Source organism: Haliotis asinina, chromosome 15, assembly GCF_037392515.1.
Source record: "Haliotis asinina isolate JCU_RB_2024 chromosome 15, JCU_Hal_asi_v2, whole genome shotgun sequence".
Classification (NCBI taxonomy): Eukaryota; Metazoa; Mollusca; class Gastropoda; order Lepetellida; family Haliotidae; genus Haliotis; species Haliotis asinina.
In genome coordinates, this window is record NC_090294.1 from 39,950,555 (window position 1) to 39,972,098 (window position 21,544).

At 40.5% G+C, this 21,544-nt stretch overlaps 2 protein-coding genes and 1 pseudogene across 3 annotated transcripts in view; 2 read left to right on the forward strand and 1 right to left on the reverse strand.

Moving 5' to 3' along the window:
* LOC137265950 (SH3 domain-binding protein 2-like) overlaps positions 1–5,480 on the forward strand; it is a 33,481-nt gene extending 28,001 nt beyond the window's left edge. For both annotated transcript variants that reach the window (XM_067801435.1, XM_067801434.1), the window contains exons 10-13: positions 547–734; positions 2,253–2,319; positions 2,490–2,546; positions 3,084–5,480. In XM_067801435.1, the coding sequence (XP_067657536.1) occupies positions 547–734; positions 2,253–2,319; positions 2,490–2,546; positions 3,084–3,221 (450 nt within the window). In that variant the 3' untranslated portion in view covers positions 3,222–5,480. The remainder of the gene's footprint in view (positions 1–546; positions 735–2,252; positions 2,320–2,489; positions 2,547–3,083) is intronic.
* A 2,287-nt stretch (positions 5,481–7,767) lies between these two features.
* Positions 7,768–21,164, forward strand: LOC137266460 (insulin-like growth factor-binding protein-related protein 1). The gene is made up of 4 exons (XM_067801958.1): positions 7,768–8,482; positions 15,759–15,902; positions 17,811–17,989; positions 20,213–21,164. Exons 1-4 carry the CDS (start codon positions 8,092–8,094, stop codon positions 20,216–20,218), a joined length of 720 nt encoding a protein of 239 aa, XP_067658059.1. The 5' UTR covers positions 7,768–8,091; the 3' UTR covers positions 20,219–21,164.
* Positions 12,184–14,407, reverse strand: LOC137266136 (uncharacterized; annotated as a pseudogene).
* Positions 21,165–21,544: the final 380 nt, after the last annotated feature.

The following is a 21,544-nucleotide window of genomic DNA, read 5'->3' on the forward strand; positions in this document are numbered from 1 at the left end:
ATACAATGCTCAGCCGCTCATCCGTGTATTTCACTCAGTAGCTATCAGTCAGTAAATCACAGTACAAGTTTACCTATCTGCGCTTGAAACAATTGATCGTGCTCTAAAACCACATACTAGGTAACATCACATGGGTCCCGATCCAAAGCGTTCGAATCGCTACGATACCCGTTAAGGTCACGGGGTAAAATAGGCCTTCAGCAACCTATGCTTGTCATAAAAGGCACATATGCTTGTCGTAAGAGGCGACTAACGGGATCGTCAGGCTTGCTGACTTGGTTGGCACATGTCATCGGTTCCCAATTGCGCAGATCGATGCTCATGTTGTTGATCACTGGATTGTCTGGTCCAGACTCGATTATTTACAGACCGCCGCCATATAGCTGTAATATTGCTGAGTGCGGCGTAAAACTAAACTCACTCACTCGTATCTCTACGACATTCATAAGTCTGTGGTAATCTATGGAGCTACGACAAGACGTAACGTTACCAATGCTTCTTGGGCCGGAGCTTCGATAATAAACTAACTAGTGATCGTGTGTGTAGCTTCCGGGTCATGCGACTTCCTCTGCGGATAAACCAGCTCCGCCGAAGCCGAAGCTGGTGCCTAAATCAGGGACGATACCAGCACAACAACCGCCTAAACCAAACCCGAAGCCTAAACCAGCGTCAGCCCCCGTTCCAGACGAGAAGGAGTACTTCTTCCCTGAAAATGACAGGGACAAAGCACTGTCGTGAGTATAAACTTGGAACACCGACCACCATATTTCCGACATTCCGGGGCTAAGAGCAAATGAACACATGAAGATCCAGGTTAGAAATGTAACCCATGATTGCCTTAAGAGGCGAATATCAGGATCGAGTGATCAGGCTTTGGTTGACACATGTCATTGTATCCCAGTTACGTAGATCGATAGTCATGATGTTAATCATGGGATTGCCTGGTCCAGACTCGATTATTTACAGTCTGTCGCTATGTAGCTGGGATACTGCTGAGTGCGACGGTAGACAAGAAATAACGCAGCTATAGTGTGTAAATTTTCGTATTTAAGTGACAAGGCTTTTCTATTTTAGCCCCTTGGCTGAGGGGTGATGCGGTACATCCATGGTCTCCATAGCACAATAGCACATGGGTTCGAATCTCTGTTTGGACAATAATTTTCAAAAATATAAATCCAGACTTTTGCAATCGTATAATGTTTTAGATGCATGGGTTCGAATCTCTGTTTGGACAATACTTTTCAAAAATATAAATCTAGACTTTTGCAATCATATAATGTTTACAGACGCTATAATTTACTTTTATTTTATATTTTATAATGGATTTTTTAGGAAGTTCGACCGCTACACCCATTCCATGTACTTTATGTAATGAATGTAGCGGTAGGATTTACATGGTAATGGTTAGGTTCATATGTCACAACACATTACGTTTTTGGTTGAGAATGTGGCAATACATGTATATCATTACGTCCATCAAGATCTTAAATTTAACCGTTTCAAAAAGTCAAATATAGAATGTTAGAGTTAAAGACTACCCATTCTTGACTATGCGCAGAAGTCTATTCCGTTTTTTTAAAATATTAGACATACCATTTCTAATCAGTAGAGACTATAGCCTGTTTGCAGTGAAAACGTACCTATGAATTTCAGTTTAAACATGAAAGTAAATTATGTAAAGTGAAATTAAGATTGCGAAGCCTCATATTATATGCTTGCTAACTGAACATTATAATCTCAGAATTTTATTCATATAAGGATAGAAGTTGTTTAACAAACGATCATTGATTCAAATGGCTATTATTGGTTTGTATTACAAGGGGGTAAGCGCAGTAGTTGGAACAGTGAAACAAATGCACGGGCGTACGAGACGACCTTCAACTAAGACAAAACCCACTTGTTTTTGCTGTTTCTTTTAATATGCATACCTCCTTGTAATTCAAACCAACAATAGTGATTTGAAACTATGATTGTTTGTTAATCAACTTTTATCATTCATTGAATAAAACTCTGAGATTTGAATGAGTAAATTGATGAGGATTCGCAACATTTATTTCCCTATTTGTTTTACCTTCTTTTCTAAATTGACATTCATCGGTACGATTTCACGGCAAACCGACTATAATTGATCTGTGACCAAATCGGGTATTTTATTCCAATACGAGTTTAAAACTGACAAGTACAATATCTAAGTAAAATATCTTTTTTACTGAAATTTAATGTCATTCACAAATAATTATTTTTGTTTTTAGTATTTTACGTGAGCGGAAAGACCAGGGGACGTATCTTGTGAGGATGTCCCGTACAAATGACCAGAAGGTACGCTACTTCTTTCCAGATTCGTAAAGTATAAATATAATAAACATTAGCAAATTTTAACAGTATATACCTAACTGTTAAACCAAAACAAGATTCAGGTGCATTTAGTTGAAGATGACACGTCAAAAGATATGATGAGATTAAACATTTAATTATGTTTCTTTGTTCAGGTGCTCTCTGTGATGACAGAAAATGAAGTCATTAAAGAATATAAAATATTACAAAAGGTGAGAGGTTTAATGAAATTCAACAAGACACAGATGCAATTCCTCATCATAAAGCAGATTAGTCAGAGATTTTATTTCAGACTTGTACACAGATATAGATATATAACGTAATTTTTATACCTGTGTAACCCCTGGAGATCCGGGTTAGAATTGATCTTGGTCAGACTCGCTGACTTGCTAACAGCGTAGATCGATGCTCATGCTGTTGATCACTGGACTGTCTGGTCCAGACTCGATAATTTACAGACCGTCGCCACACAGCTGGAACATTGTTGAGTGTGGTGCTAAACAAAACTCATTCACTCACACATACTCGTGTGATTGTTGAAATTGAGAACTGATTTTCTGGTCCAGACTTGAATGTTTGCAACAGGTAGAGCTGTAATAGTGCTGAATACGGCGTCAAACATGAATTTTCTTCCCTTGTGGTAAGTGTTCTGCCGTTTCAACTTTCATAAATGAAATACTGTTCAAAACAACATTTGACCAAGGTCATGAACTCATAGATCTGAAATAGAAACGTTTTAATCATTTCAGGACAAAAAGGTTTCCATCAACAACCGCGACTACTACAAGTCTGTGGGGGATCTAATCGCAGCGTACAAAGGGAAGCCTCTGCCGAACAGAACCACAATGTTAGGGCGCGGCTATAGCACCACGGACCTCCGGATATGACGTATCTCCATGGCTGGACGGATACTGGTCACATGTCATGGTTTCGGCTTATTAGACATTTGTTTGTTAAACGACACTGAACACATGGGTTGTTGCAACGCCTTTCTGGAGATGGTTGTCTCCCTTTCTAGGAGCGGTTGTCTCCCCTCCTTGGAGGTACATCCAGACTGTGATGTTGTGTAGCGTATGCAACATAAACATCTGACCAGCATATGCTATCCATTTTTCTTTCGAAAGGCGACGCCCAAGACTATTACAAATGTTTTGAACTTCTATTTAAGAGTCTTGGTGGCCAAGGGAGACCTATGTTTAAACGTAGACTGTTTGACGATGGAGACAGAGTTGCTCCCCTTGGGCGATTCACGTGACCTCATCGTGCCATTCCGGGACTGTCCGATGGAGACTCGTACCCTTTTCCCGAGAATTTCATATTGGCAAGATTTGACACCGATTTGACATCTTTGTAACATACAAGAAGGAGAGTCCTTCTTCCGACGGTGACAAAGACTCAAAAGCCAATCAGAATTTCTGGTTATGGGTACATCGATTAACATGATTTCGATGAAATTAAGTTTTGCGATGTAGATTTGTTTAGAAATAATGAAAAAAACGTGGATTGACAGTCTGCCCGCAGTGTGTATGTTTCATTGCTGAATATTAGACATGTTGAGGTTGATTGCTTTTAAGGAATGATATTTTTCGTAGGCTGTCGTGGACGAACAGTGTTTTGTCTGCAGCCGTAGGAGGGAGACCTGTTTACCACTTATCTAGTGCCTTGAGGACTAATTTAAGAATGAAGAAATCTATCTCAGTTATAGAACGTGTCGGCAAGTTCAGAGTGCGTCAACTGAAATTAAGAGTTCTTCTTTGCCGAGTTTTGAATTTCATACTTTGGAGATAAAGATTAGATACGTTTTATTACATGTTCAGCCCTGTGAAGACAAAGCCTTGTCTTTGCACGTTTCGATCGAAATGTTTAGCATGATGTACAGAGAACTATGTTTAAGTACATGCTCCGATTGACATGTTTAACACCATCAGGCGAGGTTTCAGCCTCAATAGATGCTCAGAGGGACATGTTCGGCACCATCAGACGAAAGCGCAGTCTCAGTACATGGTCAGAGGGACATGTTTGGCACCATCAGACGAAAGCGCAGTCTCAGTAGATGGTCAGAGGGACATGTTTAGCACCATCAGGTGTCGAAACATAGACAATGTTAGTTCTTCTCTTTATGTTCAAGCTTATAGTAATTTAGCTATCTACACGGATGAGTGTAGACATGAAGAGTCTCAGAGACAGCGAATATCTTTGACAGACAAGGTGTGTGATATACACAGGTTCTCCACAGATTAAGATGTTAAAAAATCCATTGATATTGTACTCTGGAAATAATGTCAGAGGTTGGTACGAAGTATACTGAACAGCAAAAAGACACGCAAGTTTCGAAACAAAAATTAAATCGCGCTTCATATTTATGTCTGTTGACAATGTTGCGTTTCTTTTGCTGTTAAGTATATGATTTATTTTCTTTGTAACCGGCACCCCATCATTCTCTACTTGATATTTTCAAACATGTGATATTATACGGGAGGCCACGAGCTTGATAATATCTTTATGATAAAATGTAAATTCTTAAAATTATTAAAGTTTATGATAATAATTTGAGGAAATTGAAGGAACACACAGGATAACGTGCCACATAATATGCAGTCAGATTAGTTACCGCTTCCGAACACATCTTGTATCATAAGCATGAAAACTTCTGGACAAAACTATGCAGGTGGGTGTGTTCACAAGAATGGAAATATAAAGTTATTTTGCGTTTATTGCGTAGTTTTGAACACAGCCAAAGTTTGATTGTAAATTATCAATGACGTTCGTTTTTCCTAAAGTTTGTTTTTAAAACTTTTTGTGGAATCATCCGAAATAGATGAGTTTACTGGAGAGCAAATATACCGTGTCATTTCTGCATAATATATTTTATGAAAGCGTCATGTACCATTCATCCTTTATGGGGTTTTTTCATCCTAATTGAAATACAAAATAGTTTATTTTAGATATTTTCTCACAATATTTTTCATGAGTGTAGTCATATTGAAAGTCTGCTAGAGTTCATTCATAGCTCTGATTGTCAGCTGCACAATCGCTATGGCAACGCACGTGCAAATGCATATTCCCGTCTAAACAGTGCTGTAGGTAGTTACCACCCATTGTTAATTGTGATATGTTATGACATGTTTCTAAATTTGGTGATAACATGCAATGTTTTGTTATTTTTACCTGTAAAATGGTATTAGAGAATGATGATTAGAGAACAACTTAAAATACCAAGTTGGGGAAAAGTCATTTTAACAATGATTAAAGTGTACACTCTTCACGCCGAAGACCCGGGTTCGCTTCAGCACATAGATGCAATTTGTAAAACCCATTTCCGGTGTCCCCTGTCGAGATATTGCTGGAATATTGCTACAAGCGGCGTAAAACCAAACTCACTCACTAATCTAGTTTGGCAATCCATGCAAAACGTCAACGTCAAAGGTTTGTAACCGGATCACTCACTGGGACCATCCCCATATGAGTCAAACAGAAGGCTAATCCCAGCGTCGCCGAGTCCGTTCGTAATACTCGTGTCATTCCGGCAGGCCTCGTTGTATGTCACGGAAAGAGAAAAGTAGTTAGGAATGATGTGAGTCTATACCACATTGAACACAACATGAGTCTCTTCCTGCATGTTGCCAGGCAACTCGTTGGGGGGTCCGCAATGTCACGCCTGGATTATCCAGCCCCCGATGAAAGCTTATTGTTTTATTGCCTGGTCAAGATGGACACTAATGGACTCCCAACAACAATCTTGTGGTGAGCTACGAATATACCGACTCCTGATATACTTTTTATCAGCAAATCTCTTAGAAAGTTCTTATAAAGATTTTTATTTAATGATTATTGATGCCAATCTATGTTTCTTCAGATGCAAAACATCTGATGTTTAATAGGAAATCGTAGAAAGCATCTTTTACGTGGATACTATACATTTTCATGGTACAATTCTCATGTGGTATATTTCTATTTATTAATATCTTACTGTTATTCATTTTATAACATCATGCCCCTCATAATTCTTAAGATTAATATTGTACGGATATTTATTGTATATATAAGCAAAAGAAACGAAACTCTGCTGGTTTTTGTTTTGTTTTAGTTTTGTTTTTTGTTTGTTTCTTTTGGGTTTTTTTGTTTGTATTTTTTTGGAGGGGGTTGCGGTTGAGGGGTGGGCGTGGGGGGTGGGCGTGGGCGTGGGGATCAAGTTTTTAAATAGAACACATAACCATGAATGCTTACTTTTATGGGATTTCATTTTATCGAAACTTGCGTTTATATTGCTGGTCAGTATATATACTGTTATTTCCATGTCTGTTCAGATATAAGACATTAAAAAACTATTGTCTGTCTGTATGTCTGTCTACTAAGACTTTGGGGTGATAAAAACTGGCATGAGTTTGTTTTATCGTTGCTTTGAACAGTACATGTTTTCTTTTCATGGTTTGCGATTTGAAAGCTAGTAAACAACTTTTTTGAAACAAAGTTTGATTCATGTTCAGGGCGAACCTGAATACGAACGATTGCGCCTGACACAATCAGTGCATATGCATCTGTGCAGTCCACTTTATCGCAATAGTCGACTGGCTATATAAACTAATATAAGTGTTAGTCTAGATTGTTCATAATAATAGCGAGCACCAGCTGTTTCTTGTAAAACACCCCCAAAAAGTTGTTCATTATTCAAAACCCTCCATCACTCTGCATTTGGTGTTGAAGATAAAATATATTTGGGACGAAAGCTGTTGTACGGTATTGTTGCCTAATGAAAATGTACATGTAGCTGAGCGAGTGTAATGCCGTTTTTCAGTTTACCGAAAAAAGTAAGTTATTTTAAATAATAGAAATTGAATATGTGCTGGCGAACATGACTATGTGTTCCACAACATGCTGTAGAATTCGACGAAGTATTCCAGTGTCCAATGAAATAAATATACATTTTGACAAGACACGTGAAGGTTAGGGTTAGAATGTGTCTTCAGTAACCCACGCTCGTAAGAAGCGACTAACAGGATCAGGTGGCCAGCCTCGCTGACTTGGTTGATACATATCATCGGTTCCCAGTCGCTCAGATCGATGCTCATGATGTTGATCACTTGATCTTCTGGTCCAGACTCGATTACTTACAGACCGCCGCCATATAACTGTGTATGGCGTAAAACTAAACACACATTGATAACTTTTGGATTCAGGATTCACTGATCCGCATCTGCATGTTTTAACACTCAAGAAGAATAGAAGCTGCTTTAGTGATCTTGACTTCGACTATATTATTTCCTTTCGTCTTATCTCAATAACACGATTACCTGCACCAGATAATAGGGTACCCAAATTAACACACACATTGTGTTGATCGGGCGATCCTATTATGACCACAAAGGGGGGGAGGCGTTAGAACAATAGGTATATATTAATCACGGGATCGAGGAAATACGTGACATAACGTCCGATTTATTACCCCTGTCCCACAAACAGATCGGACATGATTGAAACAAGTATTTCCAGTTGGCGTTACAGACATCTGAGGAAATTCCACCAGCGTGAGTTGTTACCCCGCACTTCCTGTGTCCGCCATCTGTAATGGTTTGCCCCACGGATCAGCGGGAGAGAGGGAGGGTTACAGTCAGCAGGCGGGGGTTGAAGGATAGGATTACACATCTATTTCAGTTCAGCCACGTCAGTTTCTGGAGCCACCATTTTTAAGACACAGGTTTACTGAGTGTTTGTTTTGCTCATCGTTGAAGGGAGTTGGAACTGAGGTCCATCTTCAAGATGAATACTCTATGGTTGGTCGCCCTGTGTGGGCTAGTTGTCGTCTGCTATGCAGGTACACTGAAAGGTTGTGGAGAGTGTGACAGAAGTGCCTGCCCCGCTGTCTCATGTCTGGCAGGGAAGATACAAGATGAGTGCGGATGCTGCGAAATTTGCTTGAAGATGGAGGGTGAGGAATGCAACAACGATTTGAAGCCCGAGGGGTACGGCGACTGTGGCACTGGTCTCATGTGCAGCAAGGTGGACGTCGGACACTACTGCCTTTGCGAAACCGAAGAGATCATCTGTGGAGACGATGGCGTCACATACAATAATGTCTGTCAGATGTACGCAGCTGAGGCGAGGAGCGGCAAAAAGATTAAGATTAAGAAGGAAGGACCCTGCGAACCAGGTACAGCATTTCGTTACAGTTCCTATCATTCAGATCTACACAAGAGTATGATCTTAATATGCTATATCGTAAGTGGCGTAAAGATCGCCCAAAATATTCCTCCAATTATATAAATGGGAGAGTCGAAACATCAAGGGCACCGTTATTGCGATAACGCAACTGGTTAAATTTTCCTTAGTTCATGTTCATCGTAACTTGTAAATCTGTACCTGGCTGAGGTTTGAGTATTGTGATAGATAATGAAAGTTCAAACGAATTCACAATGTAGAAACAGGATGAGATTCCGAGCCTCTTCTCACCATTGTCTTTTCCCCCCATTTGACCTCTGTTTTGATTGGTCATTTCGCCCACCCCGTAAACATTGGTTCATAGACGATAGCCATTTTTTGCTTTTATTCAAAGTATTCTATCTTTTTTCTAAACAATATTTTAAGATAAGCCGTCTCAGCAAACGTCTGTCACATTTTATACAGTCCGTGAGATACATGGAACATCTCGTCAGCAAACTGATTCATCAGCATATTTTTTATGTGCGTCGTTATGTGATTTTATATTATATATTTTTGTACATCGTATATATACTATGCGTGAAATAACGTCAGCAAAGTGACGGTATGAGAAAAAGGCAACACATACAAATGTGTAATAACGTCGTCATTTAATACGTTATTATTGTTAAAGAAACTTTTTATCGATAATGTCCTGATTTTGTTTTTACAAATACGATGAAAACTATATGTCTTTGTTCAAGAATTTATACGCTTGTATATATCTTTCGAAGGATAACAAATTGATGGCCGCCATCTTGCCAACTTACCACACATGGCGTTACGTCATCGACATCGTCACACGTAGATAAGAGCGTTGGTCTGTTATTGTAAGACAAGAAAATGACACTCGGTTGTGAACGGGGACAAACAATATTTGCGCAACTTGAGTCACAAGGTGTGCCGTGTGACCTAAATGTAAACTTGCGATACGCTATTGTGCATGTGGGTAGCGTTTAGGTGTGACATAAGTCTCACTGAATCACACTTGTCTAGATACTGTTTACCCTTTCCCATTTGAGCTCTTTGTGGTGTTACTATGTAACGAACGTTTATGCTCCCATTTCCTTTGTTTGAACAACGACGTGATGAATAAAAAAAGTACTAAATACATATAGGAGATATTGACAGTGTTTATGGGTGTTTATAGAGAATCTCACCCGTGCGTCTACCGATATCAAACATATCAACACGACTTGAGACAGTTACAAATATCAGACGCCCACCGGGTATATTTATACTTTTATCAACTAAATTGAGGTACTATTTATCATAAAAATTACTCAGATTAATTGTGTCGATCATAGTGGTTCCTGTAAATGTTTTTAAAGGCTCTCCTCCTATGACTATAGTATTATTGAATGTGGCGATCAACACCAGCTGTATGTGGTCTGGCATCTCTCACCGCGATCTTTTTTGTCCATAACGACACGGATGCTCGAACTTCCTGACCAACAACACAAAGAAGACTTCAAAGAAATTAAATATTTTTTTTTTAAACAAAACAGACTCCATTACGACAGTAGGGAATACCTTACTCCATGATGCATACTAAAGTAACCCTGCTCTTTTGAGATACCTTGAGATAAGATACCCTACTTGTATGACCCACGGGCATTCCTCCGTGGAACTACCTGACCTAATTCCTCCAAGACAGCCCCCAGGTCTTATGGCCAACACGTTGGATATGAGGCGGACTCCCCAACATCCGTTCCCATTGTTACCATGGTGATGCTGGCGATATAAAATCTTCCACAAACTCCATGAACTTGAAATTATGTAACTATGTGGTTTGTTCAGTGTAAGATTTCACCCGTCATGTCGCGTTGTGGGAACTGAAAGCCTGGGCGCTATCTGCGCATCTTACTGGGGTCAGTGACTGCACCACGGCATCAGTGGGAGGTTTGTAAGCATGGGCCTGGCCTGTTGGAACATGGTTTTGTTTAGGACGCCAGGGTGATTCAGGTTGATGCTCAACAGCATATAACAGTAGGCGAGGCGGCGGACATCTTGCACATATGGTGAGACTGGAAGGCTGCGTTGTATTGTAAACAGACTTGCACACGTCTCTCAGGAAGTGGTCATTGGACTACATCATGATTTCTGGACTGAATAAGTAAGAACACGTTGTCCCAATGAAAAACTGGTGTCATTAGCCTGTCCGCTGATGTTGACGTATTATAAGGAAAGAATAACTGTGTTACAGGAAATATGTGTAATCAGGGAATATGTGTAATCAGGGAATATGTGTAATCAGGGAATATGTGTAATCAGAGAATATGTATAATCAGGGAAAATGTGAAATCAGGGAATATGTATAATGAGGGAATATGTATAATGAGGGAATATGTATAATCAGGGAATATGTGTAATCAGAGAATATGTGTAATCATGGAATATGTATAATCAGGGAATATGTGAAATCAGGGAATATGTATAATCAGGGAATATGTGTAATCAGGGAATATGTGTAATCAGGGAATATGTGTAATCAGGGAATATGTATAAACCCTGAAAATTTCAGGTAATATGTTTAATGTCTGATTTACTTAAGGAATATACAAAATACCTGAAATTTTCAGGAATTATACATATTTCTTGGTTTTAGGAGAGTTTTTCTAGACATATTCCCTGAAACTGTTTGCAAGTTGGGGTGCTGCACTTACCAGTGTAGCACGTCCAGTTTTTCTCGGAAGATTTATTTCTCATACATGTAGTATAAAATAAAATAAAACAGAAACATTTTCAAAGTAAACAAGATCAGCAGGTACATGTATGTCATTTTATTTACACTTAACTTTTCATTGTAGCACATCCATTTTTGATGGAAAATTTATTTCTCATACATGTAGTATAACATAAAATGACAGTAGGCCTAACAACAGCCTCCCACGTAGTTGGTCCCTTTCTCTTGCGTCGGCATTCCGTACACAAGTTCTTGGCAAGAGCGAGAACATCTTGGGTCACATTAGGATCACACACAAAAACAAAACCATCACATATTCATCGAAAGTGAGTGGGAAATCTTGCACTACTTCATCTGAGATGTTGTTCCTACTAGCAAGCTAAAAGTTATTTTTACATCAATGGTGTCACAAAACAAAAGCAAAAAACATGTAAACATGCGTCCATGAGCCTATCACTTAGTACAACCTTGGAGAAAGGCTATTTGCAAGAGCGAGATATTGGCACTTATACTTCAGCAGCAAGTTTCGAGAAGGGAAAAGTTATATCTGCAAAACATGAACAGAAAATCCATAAAAAGAAGAATTAATAATTTGAGTCAATCTGAACTTGCCAGATCATTTTGTTTGAAGCAGACTTCTTATATGATGCTACTGAAGCCGGGTTGCCATGGTGACTATATAAGGGGTTAAAACTAAGTTACGGGAAGGTTCTTGACATTTGAATAGATGTAATCATTTTGCTGACTCTACAATAGTTTTTGTATAAATATCAAATCGTCCCATAGTTTTCCTAGAATGGTTACCCTCCCATAGTTCAAGAAGAGCGATGACCCTCCCATAATACAGCAGGATTTGCACAAAATTATGTTGTGACAAATTCCCGGACGGTCTTACGCCAGGAAATGGGTTTCACGTTCTCAACTGTCTTGATAAATAACATTAGATTATGTCATGGCCGGTATAACGTCTAGGCACCGTCCCTCAGAACAAGTTCCAAATCACGTTCCTTTTCCGAAGCAGTGCCGTCATCACTCTTGTTGGTGGTGGTCAAAACTGGTGCAGCTCCTGTTGACGGTGCCGTGTCTGTCTCAGTAGGCCTGCTGACTGTCGATAGAGCCGCGCATGTACTTTTACTGGACTTCCTCTGAATGACGCCATCCACACGGGCTTCCATCTCTGTGGAGGTCCTCTGCAATAAAGGAATGAATTGTGTGTTATGGAAATAGTTTCCTTGAGATTTGTCTTATGCGCACACTGAACGATATTCATTCTTTATATTTCGGAAAAGCAAACAATACAAACAGCATTCAAATGTATCAACTAACCATGCCTTGTATCTTCGGATTGCCAGAGACTTGTGTCCTGTCCTCTCAGCTACCGGCTGCTCGTCTAGGCCAGAATCATAGAGACGTGTTGCTGTAGTCACCCTCAGTGAATGATTTGAATAAAATCCACCAAATCCTGCCATTTTACACAGTCGTCCGACAGTGCCTCTCAAAGGGTGCAACCCAACCGGAATATCAGCATACCACGCATCTTCTCGAATACATTTCAGGGGTCTCAAGTAAGATGTGGTGCACTTTCCGTCTTTAGGTCAAAACATAGGACCAGTTTTCAAATGTAATTACTGTAAACACATGTTTCCAAAGTCTGAAACATAGTATAGTTAAAGTGATTAATGATACTGTCCCATGCATAGGTTTAAGCATCTTATTTTAATTATGCCTTATTGAGTGAGTCTACTTTTACGTCGAACTCAACAATATTCTAGCTTCATGGCGGCGGTCTGTAAATAAATAATCGAGTCTGGACAAACAAGTGATCAATAACATGAGCAATTGGAATTATTATACGATTATGTGTCAAACAAGTCAGCGAGCCTGAACACTCGATCCGTTAGTCGCTTCTTACTAGCAAACAAGGATATGATGGACTGGAGCAGAAAGAGTTTTACGAGAAGCAGGCGCTGTATACAGCAATGACTAAACCCATTTGTTTTGTAAAAGGTAGAGCAGATGAAACTGATTCTGCGCGTAGCTCATAAGACTCCGACGTCTATACAAACAATGAAGATATATCAGGAAGCATGTTTTCCTGCCAAATCCATTGATCGTTCACCTGAGTGACGTGCTAGTTTTCATAAAGCCCGACAAGGAATCTCTCTGGACGCTCTAAATTCTGGTTGACGTAGACACACTTTCTTTCACACTTTCGATGTTTTAAGCCACCTCTGTTGGTTTTGGATACATCTTCTATGTATCTGAGACGTTTTGACCCATCTACACCTACTGTTATTTAGATCTTTGAGTTTGGACCCGTTCAGAGATACCTATGCCCATCGCCTGCTCTAAGAACACAATTGAGGCCAGTGAGGTACACAATTGTTGTGGGCTGCGCTCCCCTATGATCTCCTTCTCCCACAACACGTCCTCCTGATCTACACTGATCACTTCAGCCTGTCTTTTCTCTATTCCAATTCCCTGTCTAGCCAGCGACTTCATTCTTGCATCTAACACAGACCTTAATCCCTGAAAGAACGGAGACTCGAAAAGGTGTAAATGTGTGCCATTTCTTCTGATGTAATACCGCAGAGAAGAGACAATTTCGCAAAGCGTATTTCCACGATATTCCTCGCCCTTCTGATTTCTGACCTCAGCTATGAAAATCATCAAAGTTTTATTTAGTTCACATTCCTTCTGAGCCAGTGACACAATGTCAGGGTTTAAATCCATATCCTCTCTTCTGCCCCTCTTACCCCGTTCTTTCACCCACTCTTGATGCAAACGAAGTGCCCACTTACTCTTGCTTTCAGTATCAGATGAATATGCTGAGCCGCACAATTTCTTAATGTCAAAATCTGATGATGGCTGACCAAACCTTGCTGAAGTAAAATCTACGCTATGTTCTGGAGTTTCAGGTGTCGGGCTTGACACCCTCACTTGCGGGGGAGGGTTACAGGGCAACATATTGAAAGCGTTGGTTTCAATTTCTTGGCTTGCTTTGTACAAATCAGAACCAGACGAAAAACCTTCAAGATCAGCCACCTCACATTTTTACACATCAAAGTCTGGAAGTGCATTATAGTCACAATAAGAATTTAATAACATATGACAATCTGAATTAACGTCAACCTCAAAAGTGTCTGTGAAACTGTGTTGTGTAACAGACTCGTCGATGTCGGAATCACTCATACTGCATAGGCCTACTGAGTCCCACGATGTTCACTGATGCACAGGTCATGATGTACGTGAATATATAACCACCGCCCTCCCATAGCTGAGCACGTTTATTTGTGTGTTTAACGACATGTTTGGTCATGGCCATGTACAGCTAGATCAGTCCTCCATTAGTTTGGCTCGTGAATATCGCAAGAACATTGGTTTGAGTTATACGCTAGATCGAACTTGGTTTTAAGTTGGAGAAAGTCCTCAACCTCGCTATCATTTTCGCACGTGACGAACGGTCTCGAACAAGCTTCACGAGCGAAAATAATAGGGAGGTTTCGGACATTCTCCTTAACATACCTCGCCAATCCGGACGATATTCCTCAAAGTGAACTATTATGTGGCAATCGGCAGGAATACATATTGCTGTAATGTGGTAACTGGCAGGAGTGTGTTTCATCGCTATTGTTGTAATGTGGCAGTCGGCAGGATACTGCTTCATACCTATTCTTGTAATGTGCTGTTGGCAGGAATGTGCTTCATACCTATTCTTGTAATCTGGTAACTGACTTGAATGTGTTTCATACCTATTCTTGTAATGTAGTAACTGACTTGAATGTGTTTCAAACCTATTCTTGTAATCTGGTAACTGACTTGAATATGTTTCATACCTATTCTTGTAATCTGGTAACTGACTTGAATATGTTTCATACCTATTCTTGTTATGTGGTAACTGACTTGAATATGTTTCATACCTATTCTTGTTATGTGGTAACTGACTTGAATATGTTTCATACCTATTCTTTTAATGTGGTAACTGGCAGGAATGTGCTTCATACTATGCTTGTGTAGATTCTCAACATGGCTACTGCATCACCATGGTAACTATTGTAATATGGAGATCGATACAGCTGCTCATGTGAGGAACATTGGGCAGTAATGATACCTTTCTTTACTATGTTTACATGTAACTTGGTGTCAGTGTTGTTACATGATGTTAAAACAATATTCACGCCTACCCCATCCCTTCGAGTGAGTGACTGAGTTTAGTTTTACGCCGCTTTTAGCAATATCACAGCAATATCACGGCGGGGGCGCACCAGAAAATGGGCTTCACACATTGTACCTATGTGGGGAATCGAACCCGGGTCCTCTGTGTGACGAGCGAACGCTTTAACCACTAGGCTATCCCATCGCCCCCCATGCCTTAGAAAAACTATTAGTCTGCCATACCGACCCTGATGCAAGTAAATGCAGGAAAGCCCACCCAAATCTAGAAATTGTGACAAGTCTACGTTTCTACAGCTTGAGAAAATAAATATATTCACTAGGCTCGTTTTCGTTATATTTTATTTTTTTTCATTCATTCATTCTGCAGGAGCAACGATCGTGACACCCCCAGACTTCACCCGCAACTACACTGGTGGGTCTGTGGTTCTGTCCTGTGAGGCTATTGGCAACCCTACCCCCAACATTGCCTGGCTCTTCACCAGAGTGGACGGCAAATCTTTCTCTGTGCCAGGTCAGTATTGCTGTACCATATAATGCTGTTGTTAAGGCAACATCACTATTTATTGTGCTATACTATGATGTAGTGATATACTATGCATACGGTGGAACCGGCAGCTGCCCAATTCGGCAAGTTGTCATCACCGGCATTAAATCTCCGTCCCGTTCGTACTTAGTACATTTATGGTTATTTAAAAGCTATGCAATCCGTCAGGTGTCCTTTCCGGATCTCAGCATGAAGTGAGCAGCCGAATATGTGTTTATATATCAATTAGCGCTGTTTAATCCAGTGATGTGGAATCTGACGGACCTGTATTGCCAGCAGTAGTGACACCCATCACTTGAAACAGTACCGTTCGTTTACACAGAGTATTGAATAAGTTAATAATGATATTTTTCCGTTTCCACGTTGACACTATAGATTGTGTTGAAATCACTACGTCAAAGAATTCAGTATAGAACAAAACAACAAAGAAATAGCTATAATTACATTTTGTACATTATATTCACAACTCAGTAAAACTCATTGAAATTATTTTCAGTGGTAGTAAAAGATGGATTAACCGATGATTAGACGAGCCACGAGGGCGGGGGATGGGTTAAAGTGAAATTCATCAGTATGTTTTCACTGCAAACGAACTATAGCCTCTGACAGACAAGTCTGACTCATGCGTTGCGGTGTAGTGTGAAAACAAAGTGTTCGCATCCATTTCGTTTTCAAATTATTGTAGGTGATGAACATTTCAACACATGTAATAATAGTAATAACGGTCCGGTCATGTGGCTCTCATATCCAGGCATATTGCCTGTTCATGGTGCTACGTACATTGCTATCCCCGGTCATAGGACACTATCGTATTTTTCGATAGTCTTTCAACTCCCTGGGGTCATACAGGGATGCTGCCTGCAAGACGCAATGAACTAGTTACATTGCAAGTCCATTCTCACGGGTACCCATTTTACAGCTGGGTGAACTGAGACAATGTGGATCTAGGTATCTTGTACAAGGATACTACGCAAATGTGGCCACCTCGGGACCCGAATCTAGGTACCTCCACCTGGAATCGAACCCGAACATTTAGCGAGGTAGTCTGACGCCATAGCACTGCACTGTTGCGCTACACACATGTCGACTCCGGTACATGAGCACGCAGCGGATACTTGAAACCGTTGTCCTCTCGAAATATGCCTCTAACTTATGACCCGTGAAGATCCGGGTTAGAATAGGCCTTCAGCAACCCATGTATGCCATAAAAGGCGACTGTGCTTGTCGTAAGAGGCGACTAACGGGATCGGGTGGTCAGGCTTGCTGACTTGGTTGACACATGTCATCGGTTCCCAAATGCGCAGATAGATGTTCATGTTGTTGATCACTGGATTGTCTGGTCCAGACTCGCTTATTTACAGACCGTCGCCATCATAGAGCTGGGATATTGGTGAGTGCGGCATAAAACTAAACTCATTCACTCACTAACGTATGACGTATATAAAAAGGTAAGGATTTCGTTTGATTATTTAATATGCCTACTGACTGAATAATTTTGTGTTCGATGATACAGACAGATCTAGGCTTTGTTCCGGAAAACGAAAAGAAATAAATCGTGTTATCTATTAGCTTCTCTGGCATGTTATCTAATAGTTGCATTGACACCCTTATTACCTCACAGGCTGTTTATTCCTGTTGATGCAGTAAAAGACGTATCACTTTTGATAGCTGAAACATTGATGCGAACAGCTTCCAAACAGAGAATTGTCGGTGTTTGCCGAACTAGTTTCAATCACAAGTTGTGCAGAGCGCTCATAGGGAGTGACTGTATGAGGTATGCGTGAAATAATGGTCGGCTGGTAGCGGGCGCGAGAGTCGAATTAATGCAACGTTGCGTTCGTGTAGTTCATAATATCTGTTTCTGTGGCCCCCTAGGCGATGACAAGTGCGTGCTGACCGCTACCCGTGGAGGACCAGGTGCCTTCCAGATCACTGGGTGGCTGCAGATCGAGGGTCTGAAGAAAGTCCATGAGGGTGACTACACGTGCGTAGCCAAGAACACCGAGGGCAAGGACTACGCCAAGGCTAGGATCAAGGTCGTTGATGGATCTTTGGTAGGTCAAGGTCGATTCTTATTTAATGATACCGGATGTGGAATGAAATAGCTGAGGGTGGGATTAACTGCGTTTACGTCGTTCATAACAATTAAATGCTATTGAGGCAGGAATGTTTGCAAATCGGCAAAGGTCTACTTATAGTAAAATCAGTCACTTAAGAGTGGTAATATACTAGCCACATAAAGAGTCTGTCGAAAATATGAATATAAACACACAGCGTCTTCATACACAAATACAGGCATGAAAACAATAAGTATTGGAGACAATTAAACGTTCATGTGCCAGGCGAATGTAAAGTCATTGATTGTGGCCTGTGGCCTTGCAGTGTGTAACTGCAAGTTCAGCTAGTGCTGCTGCACACAACATGTTATCTTCAGAAATTCATGTTGCTGTCAAAACATTGATATTTGGTCATTTAAACTTCCCAAGATTGACGTCAGCTCAACGTCATAAATCCACTGGAATAGTTCGAGCAGGAATGAGAAACAGGTTGCGGTTTCCAATGCCATCATACTACGATATCTGCATTGGTAAGACGTTAATGAAACACCAATGACGTCGCCGACTGTTCACGTTCTGGGCGTCCCAGAGTCCCGACGCCAAGGGAGGACGGATGAATTCAGGTGATTCAGTTATCCAACATTGGTTCCAGACTGCAGTCACCATGCCCTTGACCATTCCAGGACTGTGCAGTATCCATTCCAACACTGTCAGGAATCGATTACGTTAGACTGGGATTCCGCCACGACACTTTGCGTTACCACCATGCCTGACACAACGTCATCGTCATCGGACAACACGGTGGTCACACCCGTTATTGACTTTGTGACTGTCGTTCGAACCCTCAGAAATTTAACTTCTGACGTCATCGTCACGGATATTTCTTCATGTTCTTTTGACATTTTGCTGTGGTCTGTAACCTCAGTTTACTGAGTGTCTATGTTTTGTGTGTGCACAGTTTCTTTTTGTGGCTAGTATATCATGATTAACCCCACTAGACAAGTAACGTCACAAACTGAGGATCACTTAAAACACAACAACACAAGCAATTTTTTAAAATTATTACAGTTGATTACTGATAATGGCTCATGGCTAAACAGATAATACAGGGATAACCTACAACCTTTATAGGGTCTCCCTGCTCTTAAGAACCATTAATCTTGGATTATCCTGGGCTTACGCCTATTAGTATTACGATTAACACCTTAGATAAGTGACGTCACAAGTTAAGGATCACGTACCAGTGATAACTTGTCACTGTCACTGTCATGAAATGTGTGTGAGATCAAAAACCCTTTGTGATGGATATTACCAGATTGTGTACCGAACGCGACCTCCAAGAACACATTTTCAAAATCAAATCTGATAATACCCACAATATATCACCAAAGCGACCCAGAATGAGTCACGCCCCAGATTTGTATTTTGAAATCCTGTTTGCCTCCTAAGATTTTATGTACTATTCTTGGCCGTGTAGAACTCGCGCATATGGCTCATTTTGTGTGTTCGCATGGTGAAAAGGATAGACACGGTGCAGTAAAAATGCATTTAATTTTTAAATCCGTACATTTAGGTACCGAAATAAGACTCGGGGTAGAATTGGCCTTCAGCAACCCATGCTTGCCATAAAAGGCGACTATGCTTGTCGTAAGAGTCGACTAACGGGATCGGGTGGTCAGGCTCGCTGACTTGGTTGACACATGTCATCGTATCCCAGTTGAGCAGACCGATGTTCATGTTGTTGGTCACTGGGTTGTCTGGTCCAGACTCGATTATTTACAGACCTGGCGGTTTAGCTGGAATATTGCTGAGTGCGGCATTAAACTAAACTCAGTGGATATTTGTCCACATACTCCTGAAATCAAACCCAAAAAATATTGTTCTCATATCATATGAGAATCATAGACTAGTATGCAAATTTACATATGCGCAAAGTGCACAGACGTAATGCATTCGAATTTTATTCAATAATTGGTATCCCAGCTAAATTCAATACCGCATGGTGTTGCTTGAATACTATCGTTAAATTTACCGGTACTTGAACTAAGTTAAGTGGACTAAACAGCAGCAATGTCTTTGAGATTGTTTATTATCAGTTTTACCCAACTAATCTTTTGAACACCTAATGTCCAACAAAACGATTAAATGGCATTTTCGTTTCTCAGATTCTAGTTTAGGGGAGCAAAATCTTTGGATCTATCATATTTCTTTTTGTTTCAGGTGTGAGAGAACCACCTGCTAGCTGAAGCTCACCTCTAAACAGTTTTGTTTTCGTCTGTATGTCTGTCTGTCGGTCACGTGATTGCACCAGGGAAATAAGCACCATTTGAAGACGTCATTGTAAAGCCCTTCGACGATTCGTCACTTTTCGTTCATTTCCGGACTGCGCTACTTGGGGTGCCAATCGAACAGCTGCAGCGAAAACACTCCACTCCGTCTTGAAGCAGATATACCAGTTTCTCGACATCCTGTCTCATGCACCAGTTGACACCCTACCAAGCTGACATGCCTGTAATTGCTCACCAGTCAGACCTGCGACCAACTGTAAAATAGATCACGGAAACCAAGATTCCCCAGACAGGTTTTTCATTCAGACTTGATCGGAGTTTGTTTACGGACATAGCCGATATGAGCCGAATGTACTAATACTGATTCCAGTTTGGAATTAGCTCTGGAGAAACTGGTTTCCGTTTGGTGATGCATGTAAAAGTTGAACTTGCTTGATTCCCTGTTGCCGATTTCTACTGAGTGATTGTATGGCATGCATAATTGATATGTAACTTAATTGATTTCAAATGGTGCTAAAGATTAATGTCAGATCATATGCAAACTATATTCTTGTAACATTGATGTTAGACCTCTCAAAACCGCCACGAATGTATAATTGTGATATACTGTTTATTTTGGTACTCTCCTCCAAATATTATTTTTGTGAAAAGCTCAAAACCAAACTGACTGACGTTTCTATTATTCATGCTTCAGCCATTGTGCAAGGTGTTTCAGCTTTCTTTTAAATGTGAACATTGTATCTGTTGATTTGTCATGATGTACAATTAAGAAACTTTAAAATCATTTATATATAAATTCTAATTTGGATTCAACAAGATTAAAACGACTACTGTAAATCTGTTCACAGGATGTTTCTAAATCGTGCAATAAACTTTTAATTAGATCAGTCTTTGATATTCTCAATGTTGAGGTGTAAACAAATCGTGAGAGTATGGCGGGAGGGGAGTGGGTATGGGATGGTGAGTTAGTGAGAAGGTGAGTGCATGGGCTGGTGAGTGAGAAGGTGAGTGTAAGGGTGAGTGAGCCTATGGGTCAGTGAGTAAGCATGTGAAATCTGTGAACCATGGACAACGTTCGTTTGTTTGCAATGCAACAAAGTAATGGAACAATCTCCTGCTCAGTCTCAGTCTTTATCTCCTTATCTCGTCTAAAAACCTACGTATTTAAGGCTGCCTAGCTGGAACGACTCTCAGTGCCCACACATATGTGCGCTTAGAGCATGGATTGAGCAGGCATTAATACGCAACATAAATTCACTATTGT